The following is a 13,019-nucleotide window of genomic DNA, read 5'->3' as shown; positions in this document are numbered from 1 at the left end:
ATTAATCATTTAAAAATAATTATAAATAAAACAAAAACAGTTTCAGGTCCAAGAAGGACACGATCAGAACTAACTGCCAATCAGGTTAATGGTAAGATATTTTCTTGTAAATATACTCAGTGACAAAGAAATTGCACCACCAAGAAGAAAGTGTCCAAATTTAATAATGTTTTGGTAAAAATTTGGGAACAAAATATAAAACATTTTATAATTTTTTGAATAATTTAGTTTGTCCAACGAGGTTATCTAAACTCATCACATTCCAAACATGTTCTATGGGTGAAAGGTCGGGGGATCTGGGTAGTCATGCCCACAGGTTCACATGAGTCTCTTCTAAAAAGTCTAAACTAACCCTGACAACATGGGACAGATCATTATATTGCTGAATTATTGGATCTCTGGGTTGATTAAGCTAAGGAAGAACATACGGCTCCATTACTTCCTGAAGATAACGTTGTGTTGTCACGTTGGCTCTAATAAAAGCTAAAGGTGATCTACTTCCATGAGCAATAGAACCCCATACCAAAACGCCCTTTGTCCAGTGTACAAGTCGCTTAACATCAAACTGAGGTTGACGTGATTCTCCCCGATGACGTTTAACCCTTTTTGGCCCGTCATGTCCACCCAAGCAGACTCAGGATTCATCAGAGAAGACGACTTGATGCCATTCCATATTCCAGTGTTGTCGTTCTCTTCACCACTGTAGTCATTGTCTTGATGCTCAGCGGTCAGAGGTAGCAGAAGATTGGGCTGATAAGGCTGAAGTACAAATGACTTTATACGGCGGTGAACCCTTTGGGGACTTACAACATGCCCTTGTACTCCTAACCACTCATCAGCCAAAGAACTAGTTGTCGAAAATTAGTCTCTGAAGGCCATAAGTCTAAGACGTCGATTCTAAACTACATATGTGCCTCTTCGACCTCCGGTGGCAACTCTTCTCCGATTTTGGACACTAGTTAACCACACTTGACAACATTTCAACTCCAGTTTGTAAGAGGCCCTTAACTCTCAATAAATTTCATGTACTCATGGAAACCCCCTTCTTGGTGTTGCAATTTCTTTGTCAGTGAGTATACGTTGATCAATAGTTATTATAAATCTTTTTAATGCTTCAGAACCTCCAAAGCAGGTTGCATCTGAACCATCTAAAGGTAGGCAACATTTGTTAAATAAAAACAATTCCAATACTTATATACCTTGCTCCAGATCGTAAACTTGTTCGTGAAGGATCAACAAACAAAAGTAAGTTAACAAAATTTAAATATTATTTAGGATGTAAGAACTTTTTTCTAATTTTTCTAATATTTTTAATTTTTCTAATTTTTCTAATTTTTCTAATTTTTCTAATTTTTCTAATTTTTCTAATTTTTCTAATTTTTTCTATTTTTTTTCTATTTTTTTCTAATTTTTTATAATTTTTTATAATTTTTTTTATTTTCCTAATTTTTCTAATTTTTCTAATTTTTTCTATTTTTTTCTAATTTATTATAATTTTTTATAATTTTTATAATTTTTATAATTTTTATAATTTTTATAATTTTTATAATTTTTATAATTTTTATAATTTTTATAATTTTTATAATTTTTATAATTTTTATAATTTTTATAATTTCTATAATTTTTATAATTTTTTATAATTTTTATAATTTTCATAATTTTTTAAAATTTTTTATAATTTTTTATAATTTTTTATAATTTTTTATAATTTCTTATAATTTTTTATAATTTTCCTAATTTTTCTAATTTTTCTAATTTTTCTAATTTTTCTAATTTTTCTAATTTTTCTAATTTTTCTAATTTTTCTAATTTTTCTAATTTTTCTAATTTTTCTAATTTTTCTAATTTTTCTAATTTTTCTAATTTTTTCTATTTTTTTCTAATTTTCTATAATTTATTATAATTTCTTATAATTTTTTATAATTTTTATAATTTTTATAATTTATATAATTTTTATAATTTTTATAATTTTTATAATTTTTTATAATTTTTATAATTTTTATAATTTTCATAATTTTTTAAAATTTCTTATAATTTTTTATAATTTTTTATAATTTCTTATAATTTTCCTAATTTTTCTAATTTTTCTAATTTTTTCTATTTTTTCTAATTTTTTTTTAATTTCTTATAATTTTTTATAATTTTTATAATTTTTATGATTTTTATAATTTTTATAATTTTTATAATTTTTATAATTTTTATAATTTTTATAATTTTTATAATTTTTATAATTTTTATAATTTTTATAATTTTTATAATTTTTATAATTTTTATAATTTTTATAATTTTTATAATTTTTATAATTTTTATATATATTTGCTCTATCTCTAACTTTTCAAACAGCTGCACAATAAATTTTTAAAATGGGTGACGCTATTGTGAGTGTGCACTAAGTTACTGACGTCATCAGTGCCCATCAATGATTATGACTGAGCACTCGATTTATGAGTATAATACTTGATTTACTTCACTAACAAAATACTGTGTTCCAAAGAAGTTACAGAAAAACTGAATTTTATAAATATTAGTTTGGCCAGAAAGTAATGATTGATTGTTATTTGGACATATTAATAAATTAATAAGTTGCTTAAGAACGACGTCTCCCTGTGTTAAATTCTATTTACAAGCAAAACTCAAAAACTATGCAATCAATCTATTTCAAATTTTGGGTGAGCACTTATAAATGTTTGATCTTTGACCTCTCATAGTTTTGAAGTCGTTATATTCTTTAATAATTAAGAAATTAATTGTTAAATTTAGGTCTTTTTTACTATGAATTATTTCAACGTGAAGCTTAGTTTTTGGCCCAGAATAAAATAACATAGATTTGCTTCAATAATATTTTTCCTAAGTTCTAAATTATTGTCTTTCATTGCCAAATAGAGTATTTGTATTTTTTTAAATCGCCGGTTTTAATAAAAAATTAGATATGAAAATCTTAAGAACACTTAACATCCACAATTTCGTCTTAAGAAATTATTCCTAAAAATATAGAAATTTAATTAGAAAAATACACAATATAATTTATAAAAATTTGATACCATCAGGTGAAGCTCCTAAATATCCATAAAGTACATATGACATATTATCTCTGTAGTGCAGACCAGTTTCAGATATTTATTAATAATTAAAGAATATATTTAAAAATGTGAAAAACTTAAAAAGATATAAGCTGACGATGTGGGGATCCTTTTATTTTTTAAAAATAGTTAAAGTTGAATATTGTTGTTAAGCTTAGTTAGAACGATAGAGGAACGTATAAAGAAGACTCGCACCAAATTTCAAGTAAATCGGTTCAATCTTGAGAAATTGAGAAATTATGGCAACAATTAAAAAAAAAATAGTTTTGAAAAAAAAGTGTTTAAAGTTTTATTTTCTAAGTCACAAAGCGATATTTTATACTTACATTTATTCAATCTTCCATTCCTGTTTCATACATTTCGATTTCGAAAAAAGCAGTGGAATTTACGTGTTCGATTTGTTGGGGATGATCCCACGCCACTAAAATATCTTTATCTCCGAAAATAATTTGAATTTTAAAAAATCCTCATTTTATTACATAATTTTGAAATCTAAGATAAGTTGTTACAACAAATATAATGTAAAAACTATTTTGAACAATTAAAAAAAAAGTATTAAGACAAAACTGTTTAGGGATGAAATTTAACTATTTGGGTAATTGCTCTAAGAAGAGTGTTTTTGAATGTTATTTTATTAAGTGTAGACAAAATTAATTAAAAATAAATGTTGTGACTAACGTCAAATTTGACTTTTATACATCAATTTTAAGAAACAACACTTACTCCTCCACCTAAATCAAAAATTAAGTGTTAGAAATGGAAAAATGAACATACTTTTTTCCTTTTTCACAATTATGAATCACACGGAACAATACCACAGTAAGATGCACTGAAGACGTCAGCAGAAACAGGAACCCGGCCTAACACTGTATGAAAGCTTAATTAATTTATAACTCCATAATCCAATTCCGTTGCAATAAAATACACTCAATGACAAAGAAATTGCAACACCAAATTTAATATTATTTTGGTAAAACATTGATATTATAAAAAATTAAAATTTGGTTGAATCCAATGTCGATGTTTAGTAATGTTAATCGTACTAACAAAAATCCAATCATATACTCACTGACAAATTGCACCAAGAAAGGGGTGTTTACAAGTACAGTTAAGGGTCTTTTAGTGCCCAAAATCGGAGAAGAGAAGGCACCGGACGCCGAAGAGGCTCTGATGTAGTTCAGGATCGACATCTAAGACTTATGGTCTTCTGAGACTGATTTTCGATAACTAAATCTTTGGCTGATGAGTGGTTAGGAGACCAAGGGCATGTTGTAAGTGTCCAAAGGGTTTACCGCCGTATAAGGTCATTTGGACTGAAACATTATCGGTCCAATCTTTTGCTACCTCACACTGCTGAGCATCAAGACAATGACTATAGTGGTGAAGAGATCGACAACATTAGAATGTGGATTGACATCCAGTCATCTTCTCTGATGAATCCTGACTCTGATTGGGTGGACATGACGGGCCAAAAAGGGTCTGACGTCGTCGGGGAGAAACACATCAACCTCAGTTTGATGTTGAGCAACATGTACATTGAACAACAGGCGTAATGTTATGGGATGCTATTGTTCATGGAAGTAGGTCATCCTTAGTCTTTATTAGGGGCAACATGACAACGCCACGTTATCTTCAGGAAGTAGTGGAACCGAATGCTCTTCCTTACCCTAATTGGCCCAGGGATCCAATATTTCAGCAGTATAATGCCTGTTCCATGTTGCCAGGGTTAGTTTAGACTTTTTTGAAGAGACCCACGTAAATCTGATGCCATGAATAGCCACATCTCCCGACCTTGGAACCTTTTGGAGGTTCCAAGACATGAAATACAGATAACTTGGGATGGTACACCTCAAGAAGTAATAGACCACCTCATTGAGTTAATGTCAGTACCTGTTAGGGAGTATTTAGATATCATCGATAGACAAACACATTATTAACAAAATTATTAAAAATAATATAACATCTATGTATTACCAACAAATTTGAATACCTCCTCTTTGGTGTTGCAATTTCTTAGACACAGAGTATATAAATGCCATTCAATATTTAACCTAATTGTTTTTTATTTTTATTATAGAAAGACCTTTGGCTACAGCCTCTGATCAACCTCAAGGTAAGTAAAAACATTATGGCTGGACACAAACATTCGATTATTTTTCTCAAGAAGGCGTACCTACTAAGGAAGCAAGTATGGGAACCGAAACGGTAATTGGTATTAACTAACATTTTACATTATTTTAATTATTTATTAACTTATAATATATTTAGCAGGGAAAGTTAAAAAACCAAAAAGTGCTAAGAAAAATGTTCCTCCTACTGCTGAAACTAAAGGTGAGCCAATTATTATTTAGTTTCTAATAATTATATTCTTTGTTTTAGTTGTCCCAGCAAAAGTGGATGAAAGCACAATTACAACAAATAAATGTTTGTTATACGATGGTAAGGAAAATCGATGGGCACCAATTCATTGTTTATATTTATTTGAGACACTATAATATAAGTAATATAAATTATTTAATGTGTTTTAGAAACAATTAATGAAAGAGGCGTAATAAGTAGCAAACATTTAGAATATAAAGGTAATTCTTTAATATTTTATATTTAAATTATGCAATTGTTTAATGTTTTAGAACTTTCTTCGGGAGAAACCTGCGAGTGCAAAGATGAACAAGGTAATGTAAAAAACATGTTACTGAGTTTCTTATTTATAAACAATAAATTAGAATATATTAAGTAACATTTAATTTCATATAATTTTGTTAATTAATTTTTTTACATTTCAGAAAGAAAGAAAGCTGGTTGATGAACTATAGTTTTAATGAGAATTTTATTTAAACGTGTGTGTTTTAGAGTTAGAACAAGGAGGAAGTACTGAAAGAAAAACTGGTAAGAAAATTATATTTTATTATTTAAATAATGTTTTATACAAAATTTTGATGTGTTGTTACTAAATCGATGAAAAATACGAATTTTTCAACATAAGCATTTATTTCTTCAAGTAGTTTTCTAATAACAGGTGGGCTGAAAAGTAACCGCCTTGACCACCAAAATGCGTTGCTATCGCGAAAAAGATTATGGTACCTTATAGCCCATTCATATTTAGGTCGACATGTCAAATTTCAGCGCGATACAGGCCTTAGTTTTGTTTTGACAGCTGATTTTCGATTACGTGTTTGGCATCATGATTTTCGTTCTCTCATAAAACATTATTTTTTGAGAGGCAAAACGGCGAAGGAAACAAAAGAAAAGTTGGATAAATATTATGGGGCTAATGCTCCTTCAGATTATACCGTGGAATATTGGTTTCGAGAATTTCATGGTGCTTCCCCATCCACATTATTCGTCAGATTTAGCTCCATCTGACCATTATCTCGTCACAAACAAAAATTCAGCTTCAGCTTTAGTCACATCACTTTTTATGGTCTCCCTATATATATACTGAAAACTAGTGCAATTTTTTTAATAACTGTGTTCTATTTAAACATTTATATTTTAGATAATACACAAACAGAGGAGGACGATAGTGGTAAGAAAATAATAATTTTTATTCATTTATATAAATAATAATATACAAAGTGTTTATCAAACAGTTAATCAAAATTTGTGATCAAGTAAAACATATCCAATGACGAAGAAAATCTATTTTTTAAAAAGTTTCTTCATTACTGGAGATGTTTTAAATTTCCAAATTGGTTGGACAAAATTCAAGTAGTCCAATAATTAAGAAAATCTAAAGTTTCTCCTGAGAAAATTGTAGCCTCACAAATTTATATCACAGAATTTTTTTCACATAACGGTTGGTCCAATCGTATTTAAATTTGGTGTGTATTATCCTAAAATATTCATTCATAATATACTTTTTCTATAATAATACAGTAGTGTACATTTGGGATTTCCCCTTTTTCCCGACCTATTTTTTATGGCACTGAATATTTTTAAAGCTGTCTTTTTTGTATTCTTTATACAATTAATATGAAAAAAATCATTGTTAATATTTTTTCACAGTCGTAGTTGATATATTTAATCATTTACAATATTGGCAAAAAGTAGAGCATTTTTTTTAAAATTCAAATAATTTTTGTCCTAGTCATTATGTTTAAAAAAAATATATATTGAAACTTCCACTTCTCTTTATAAATTTAATAATTACATAGTTAAACAAAAAAAATAGAGTTTAATTTTACTGAATATATATTTTTGCCTTAAAAGTATAGAGTTTACAGAGAAGAATGTGGTTTAAATGAAATCTTTAAGTTATATAGAAGCTGAGATACAAATTTTTGAATATGACTAAGAAATTGACATTTTTCAAATTTCAAAAAATTCTCCTCTGGTCGGATTTGATCGAATAGAGCTCAAATTTTCAGGATTATCTTTATTTCTTATGAACTTTCAAGGAAAAAATCGGCGTCGAATTCGCTACCCACGTGTGCACACTTTCGTCGAAATGTAAAGCCCATATACAGTAGGAGAAGCGACTGGCCAGTCTAAATTTGAGAAAGACATCATGCATGACAGAGACAGAGACGTCTGTCCCATAGTGGGACTTTCTGTCTCTATTTTGTCTTTTTGTCTTGGTCATTATATTTAAAAATATATATATTGAAAAATAAAGTTTGATCCATCTGAATCCTGAAAGAGATATAATCTACGATAGATGTCGTGTATGATGTCTCTCTCTCTCTCTCTCTCTATATATATATATATATATATATATATAGAGACAACATTTTACCTGTTTTCAAAACAACTGCTGATATTTTTGTGGGGGTGTATTCTATTTATATCTGCCCATATTTCCTTAATTTTTTTTTTAATAAAATATACAAAATTATTGTCAGTGATTTTTCTTAAGTATTTGGAAAATTTTTGTTTATAAATGTAGATGAACTTCGAATGAAATCACTCTCATATCAATCAACTCAAATATCTCAAAAACGGATGTAAAATTCAAAAATGAAAGTACTTTCTTTCATCCAAATTGTGGAAAAAACGTTTTAAAACATATTCTGTGAGTTATAAAGTAGGGAGAGGAATGACTGACTATACTGAATTAAAGGTATGCCTTTTAGGATAATACTGGAGGCTGTTCTTTTATCAGGACTTTAGAAAAAAAAATATTTTCTTCATTGTTGGAGATGTTCTAACGGTTTCCAAATTTTGACCACCTATTTTAAAAACACCTTTTATAATAATTAATTAACTGAAATATTTTTTCCGATTTTATTTATATACATTTTCTTATACTATTAATTATTTTTCATTTTTAGATCTAAAATCCAAGAAAAGTGAGTATTAATTAATTTCTTAACTAAAAGGAATATTTTTATTTGAAGTTAAATACGCTTTAACTTTACTATATAAGTAAAATTACAAAATTTTATGTATTAATCAGTGGGGGACTTCTGAGGGTTGAGCCTGATGAGGCACTTTATACATAGTACAAAAACAATATTCTATTGGTGTTTGAATTCGAATGATCAGTGTTTTTTTTTGCTGTAAATTTAGTCTGCGAAAATAAATTTTTGAAATCATAAAAACACTTTTTATACCCAACATCTTCACTACCCTTAATAACACTATACTTCTATCTTCGATTAAATATTCTATTTTAAAGAATAAAACAAACAAATGTATTTCTTTAATTTTAACTTTATTTTAATGAAATTATTTTCAAAGATATTAATATGACTTTAGGATGAAAATATGAATTTAATATTCACATTCTATAGTTACACAAAATTATATTATATACACACATTATATATTTTATATTATATTTTCCAGAAAAAGGTGAGAAAGGAGAAAAGGGTAACTACATCCATTTTTCTAAAATATTATTTGTTTTCATATAAACTGGTTGATAAAGGAACATTCTAGAACAATATAAGTTTAAATACAATCATATTTTTAATAGCAGACACGTTTTTCCATTTAACTATTTTTCAATTTATTTCTATACTTTAATTTGAATATTTATAACTGTTGAATTGAGTACAAACTTAATAATTCAAATAAAATATTTAGTACAATATTTATTTCATTTTAATTATCAAGAAAACAAATATTTTTAATGGCAGAGTGAGAGGCTCTAGAAGGTTCCTTCAATCAACTTTTTTATGCCTGTAAGTATAACCAACAAAAAGGTGTAATAACATTTAATTATCTAAAAACTGGTTGTCAAAGAAACAAAGTTAACAAGTTTCAAATCAATGTTATTTGGTTTCATTAACAACCAGTACATACCTATATACAGGGTTGCAGACTATATATTAATTATAATGATTTAATTTTGAATCTATTTTTGGGTTCAAATTATACAATAGTATAAGTGTGGTGTTCTGTTCAATACTTTGCAATATATGTAGTTTGTTATCCATTATATAGACCCGCCAAATAAATTTATAATGATTCCGTGGTACATTAAAAAAATGTACGTAGTCGAACATGGAACCCTGTATATTTGTGTATACAGGTGTTTTTTAAGGTGTCCTAACACAATGAATTATTAAAACATTGAGGACACTTTAGAATTCCCGTTTATGAGACGTTTTCAAATAATTGGAAACACTTCAGGGTTCCATGTTGAAAGTAAGGCCGGGTTCCACTTTTTATATAAGAGTAAGAATAAATTCCACGTTCCTGATCATAAGACGAGTCAATTCTGTGAGGCATGCAAATTAGGTAAGGATCGATAAAAAATCATGGTGTCAAATTTATATATTTTATTCAATCAATCAGCCACCAAATTTTAAATTAAAGAACCACCTCTCTTAGCTACATTTAGACCAATTGTCTTCAACGCCTTTTTACCATATTAATTCCGTATTTTTTCAGCTAAAGAAGAAGAGAAGAAAGCAAGTAAGTATTTGTTATGCAGTACGAAAAGAGTTTGATCCATATGAATCCTGAAAGAGACAACATGTACAATAGAGACAGTAAGTCCCCCACTATGAGAAAGACGTCTACTGTCTCTGTCATGCATGATGTCTCTCTCAAATTCAGACGGGTCAGTCACTTTTCCTACTGTATATGGGCTTTACTTTTCGACGAAAGTGTGCACACGTGGGTAACCAATTTCGACGCCGATTTTTTCCTTGAAAGTTCATAAGAAATAAAGATGATCCTGAAAATTTAAGCTCGATTCGATCAAATCCGTCCAGTGGAGAATTTTTTGAAATTTGAAAAAACTCAATTTTTTAAGACATTTTCAAAAATTTGTATCTCAGCTTCTATATAACTTAAAGATTCCGTTTAAACGACATTCTTTTCTGTAAACTCTATACTTTCAAGGCAAAAATAGATATTCAGTAAAATTAAACTCTATTTTTTTGTTTAACTATGTAATTATCAAATTTATAAAGGGAAGTAAAATTTTCAATATATATTTTTTTAAACATAATAACCAGGACAAAAATTATTTGAATTTTAAAAAGGTTGCTCTACTTTTTGCCAATACTGTATATGTATATACAGTACGAAAAGAGTTTGATCCATCTGAATCCTGAAAGAGACATCATGTACAATAGAGACAGTAAGTCTCCCATTAAGGGGCAGACGTCTCTGTTTCTGTCATGCATGATGTCTCTCTCAAATTCAGACAGGTCAGACGCTTTTCCTACTGTATACACTAAGAACAAGTTGTCAAGAAAGTTATTGCGTTCTCCAACCTTAAAAATAAAGTGTACAATTCTCAGTTTAAACGAATAATATTAATAAATAATAATAATTAACTGAAATAATAACACAATTGATGTGATTACCTAAAAAAAATAAATAATCATATTGAATTAACTTTTTCAGAGTCCAAAAGCAAGAAAAGTAAGTATGAAACATTAACAGTGTTATTGAGTTAATAATTTAATCAAATTTTATTTTAGAAAAAGGTGGAAAATCTGGTTCAAGTAAGTATATTTTATACAGTGGTGGGACACATTACTATTTAATGTTATTAAGAAATAACCACAAATTAAAATCAATTAAAATATTATAATATATTTCATCTAAAACATTACCATGATTCATTTTGTATCTAAATCAAAGTAATTTATACACTGCATCGCAAAATTATGGAATACTTTTAAAAATTAACAAAAATGAAATAAATCTAATACTATACTTATATTATTTTTTAAAAATAAATTAAGGATACTGTTTTAAGGAAAATCTATGAATATTTATTGAAAAAGAAAAAAATACAATGCTATTTTAGAAATAATTGAATATAACACAATTTTAACATTTTTTAAGTTTAGTTTATTTACCCTAATATGGTGTATCTTCACCACGTTCGTTAATGACCTTTTGACAATGTCGCCTCATATTTAAAATTAATGTGTTAATTAATTTAAAGTGTTTGGTGATGGTTGAAATATTATTGTGTCCTCCCATATGATCCCATAGATGTTCAATAGAATTTAAGTCCGGATTTCCAGTTGGTCAATTCATCAGCTGAATATTTACCTCGTCAAGGTAGTCCCTGACAGTTCTCACAATGTGAGGTTTACCATTGTCTGTCATACATAAATATTAACTTTTCACCAATAAATGGGTTCTAGAATTTTCCTTATATATTTATCAGCTGTTAAACTTCCATCAGCAATGACAATCTTCTCTCACTAAACAATATATGACAACACTCAGCTTCTTCCCAGTGAAGTCACTCCCAAATGAAATTCAGTCGATTCCTACGATGTGTTGCAGTTAATAAGAGACCTGTTACAGCATGATACGGGACTATATTGTCTTCATTTAGTCTTCTCCTTATGGTGTCCTACCTTATTGTTACATTATAACTCAATAAAAACTATTACAGCAGTTAAGTACTGGTTACAAACCTTACATTACATCTCATGATATTTGTATACGTGATAACAAGGACCATTATGATACCATTAATTACCTGCAATGGTGCTACATCATGCCAAGAAAAGGAACTCGAAACCATATCACCTCCTCCACCATATTTAAAAGTTTCTGTAGTGTACCTCCTCCACCATATTTAAAAGTTTCTGTAGTGTACCTCCTCCACCATATTTAAAAGTTTCTGTAGTGTACCTCCTCCACCATATTTAAAAGTTTCTGTAGTGTACCTCCTCCACCATATTTAAAAGTTTCTGTAGTGTACCTAAGGTTCAAAATGTTTATTTGTGCTATTCTTCCGTCCACCACTGTATTTATAAAATGTGGCTGTGTATATTTCTATCAATATTTACAATTTATTTTTCTAGAAAAGCGATCTAAGTCAGGTAAGTTACCATTATTTTATACTAACACATTTTAACTGACACATATAGATTTACATAGCCTTTCAGTCAATAATATTTATTTACCAAAAATATGAATTTTTTACAGGAAAGAGTACTAAAAGTAGTAAGTACTATTTTAAAAAGTATTTTGTGGGCTTATGCCCTTACATTTTGTTTTCAACGTGGGCCAATATACTCCAAGAATAATTACCTATTTTTTATTATTTTTACTAGAACTTTTAATAAAAAATGTAAAGGAGTAAGTAATAAAAAACATGGCAATAAAATTTTTGAATATGATTTTACAAATTTTATGTTTCAGTTTTATGTTACTATGTTTGTTTTATTTTCAGAAAAGGGGAAATCAGGTAAAGTGGTCAATTAGTTATTATAACCTTGGACGTTGTTATTTATATATTATATACTTATTTTTTATGTTCACAGGCAAAAAAACGAAAGGAAAAAGTAAGTAATTGTTTGTCCGAAGATTTTGATAAAATTATTTATCACCATTTTTTTTCAGAAAAGACAGGAAAAGGTAATTTCCTCTTTTTCTTCCTCATTACTGTGAATTCTTTTTAATTTACAAACAATATTTAAAAATTATGTTTAATACCAATTTTTTTTTTAGATGATGACAAAGAAAAAGCATCTTCAGGTGAGGTTTTAATCTGAAATAGTTACTGGGACA

The 13,019-nt window shown here is 28.0% G+C and overlaps 1 protein-coding gene across 11 annotated transcripts in view; it reads left to right on the top strand.

Annotated features, from left to right (window-relative positions):
* Window positions 1-13,019, top strand: part of LOC109605279 (uncharacterized) — a 48,572-nt gene that overhangs the window by 25,142 nt on the left and 10,411 nt on the right. For 7 of the 11 annotated variants that reach the window (XR_007548296.1, XM_049968693.1, XM_049968690.1 and 4 more), the window contains exons 6-28: window positions 41-91; window positions 1,119-1,154; window positions 1,210-1,245; window positions 5,158-5,193; window positions 5,245-5,292; window positions 5,349-5,411; window positions 5,460-5,519; window positions 5,609-5,659; window positions 5,711-5,752; window positions 5,864-5,878; window positions 5,931-5,966; window positions 6,577-6,606; window positions 8,351-8,368; window positions 8,868-8,891; window positions 9,918-9,941; window positions 10,884-10,901; window positions 10,961-10,984; window positions 12,311-12,328; window positions 12,435-12,452; window positions 12,682-12,696; window positions 12,773-12,793; window positions 12,852-12,866; window positions 12,960-12,986. Coding sequence is in view for 10 of the 11 variants with exons in the window: in XM_049968693.1 (XP_049824650.1) it covers window positions 41-91; window positions 1,119-1,154; window positions 1,210-1,245; window positions 5,158-5,193; window positions 5,245-5,292; window positions 5,349-5,411; window positions 5,460-5,519; window positions 5,609-5,659; window positions 5,711-5,752; window positions 5,864-5,878; window positions 5,931-5,966; window positions 6,577-6,606; window positions 8,351-8,368; window positions 8,868-8,891; window positions 9,918-9,941; window positions 10,884-10,901; window positions 10,961-10,984; window positions 12,311-12,328; window positions 12,435-12,452; window positions 12,682-12,696; window positions 12,773-12,793; window positions 12,852-12,866; window positions 12,960-12,986 (726 nt within the window). In the remaining variant the exon portion in view is untranslated. The remainder of the gene's footprint in view (window positions 1-40; window positions 92-1,118; window positions 1,155-1,209; window positions 1,246-5,157; window positions 5,194-5,244; window positions 5,293-5,348; window positions 5,412-5,459; window positions 5,520-5,608; window positions 5,660-5,710; window positions 5,753-5,863; window positions 5,879-5,930; window positions 5,967-6,576; window positions 6,607-8,350; window positions 8,369-8,867; window positions 8,892-9,917; window positions 9,942-10,883; window positions 10,902-10,960; window positions 10,985-12,310; window positions 12,329-12,434; window positions 12,453-12,681; window positions 12,697-12,772; window positions 12,794-12,851; window positions 12,867-12,959; window positions 12,987-13,019) is intronic. The other 4 variants (XM_049968688.1, XM_049968684.1, XM_049968685.1 and 1 more) reach the window with 4 other exon arrangements.

The sequence above is a fragment of the Aethina tumida genome, chromosome 6 (genome assembly GCF_024364675.1).
Source record: "Aethina tumida isolate Nest 87 chromosome 6, icAetTumi1.1, whole genome shotgun sequence".
In the NCBI taxonomy this organism is placed as follows: domain Eukaryota; kingdom Metazoa; phylum Arthropoda; class Insecta; order Coleoptera; family Nitidulidae; genus Aethina; species Aethina tumida.
This window is presented reverse-complemented; position numbering and strand designations above follow the sequence as displayed.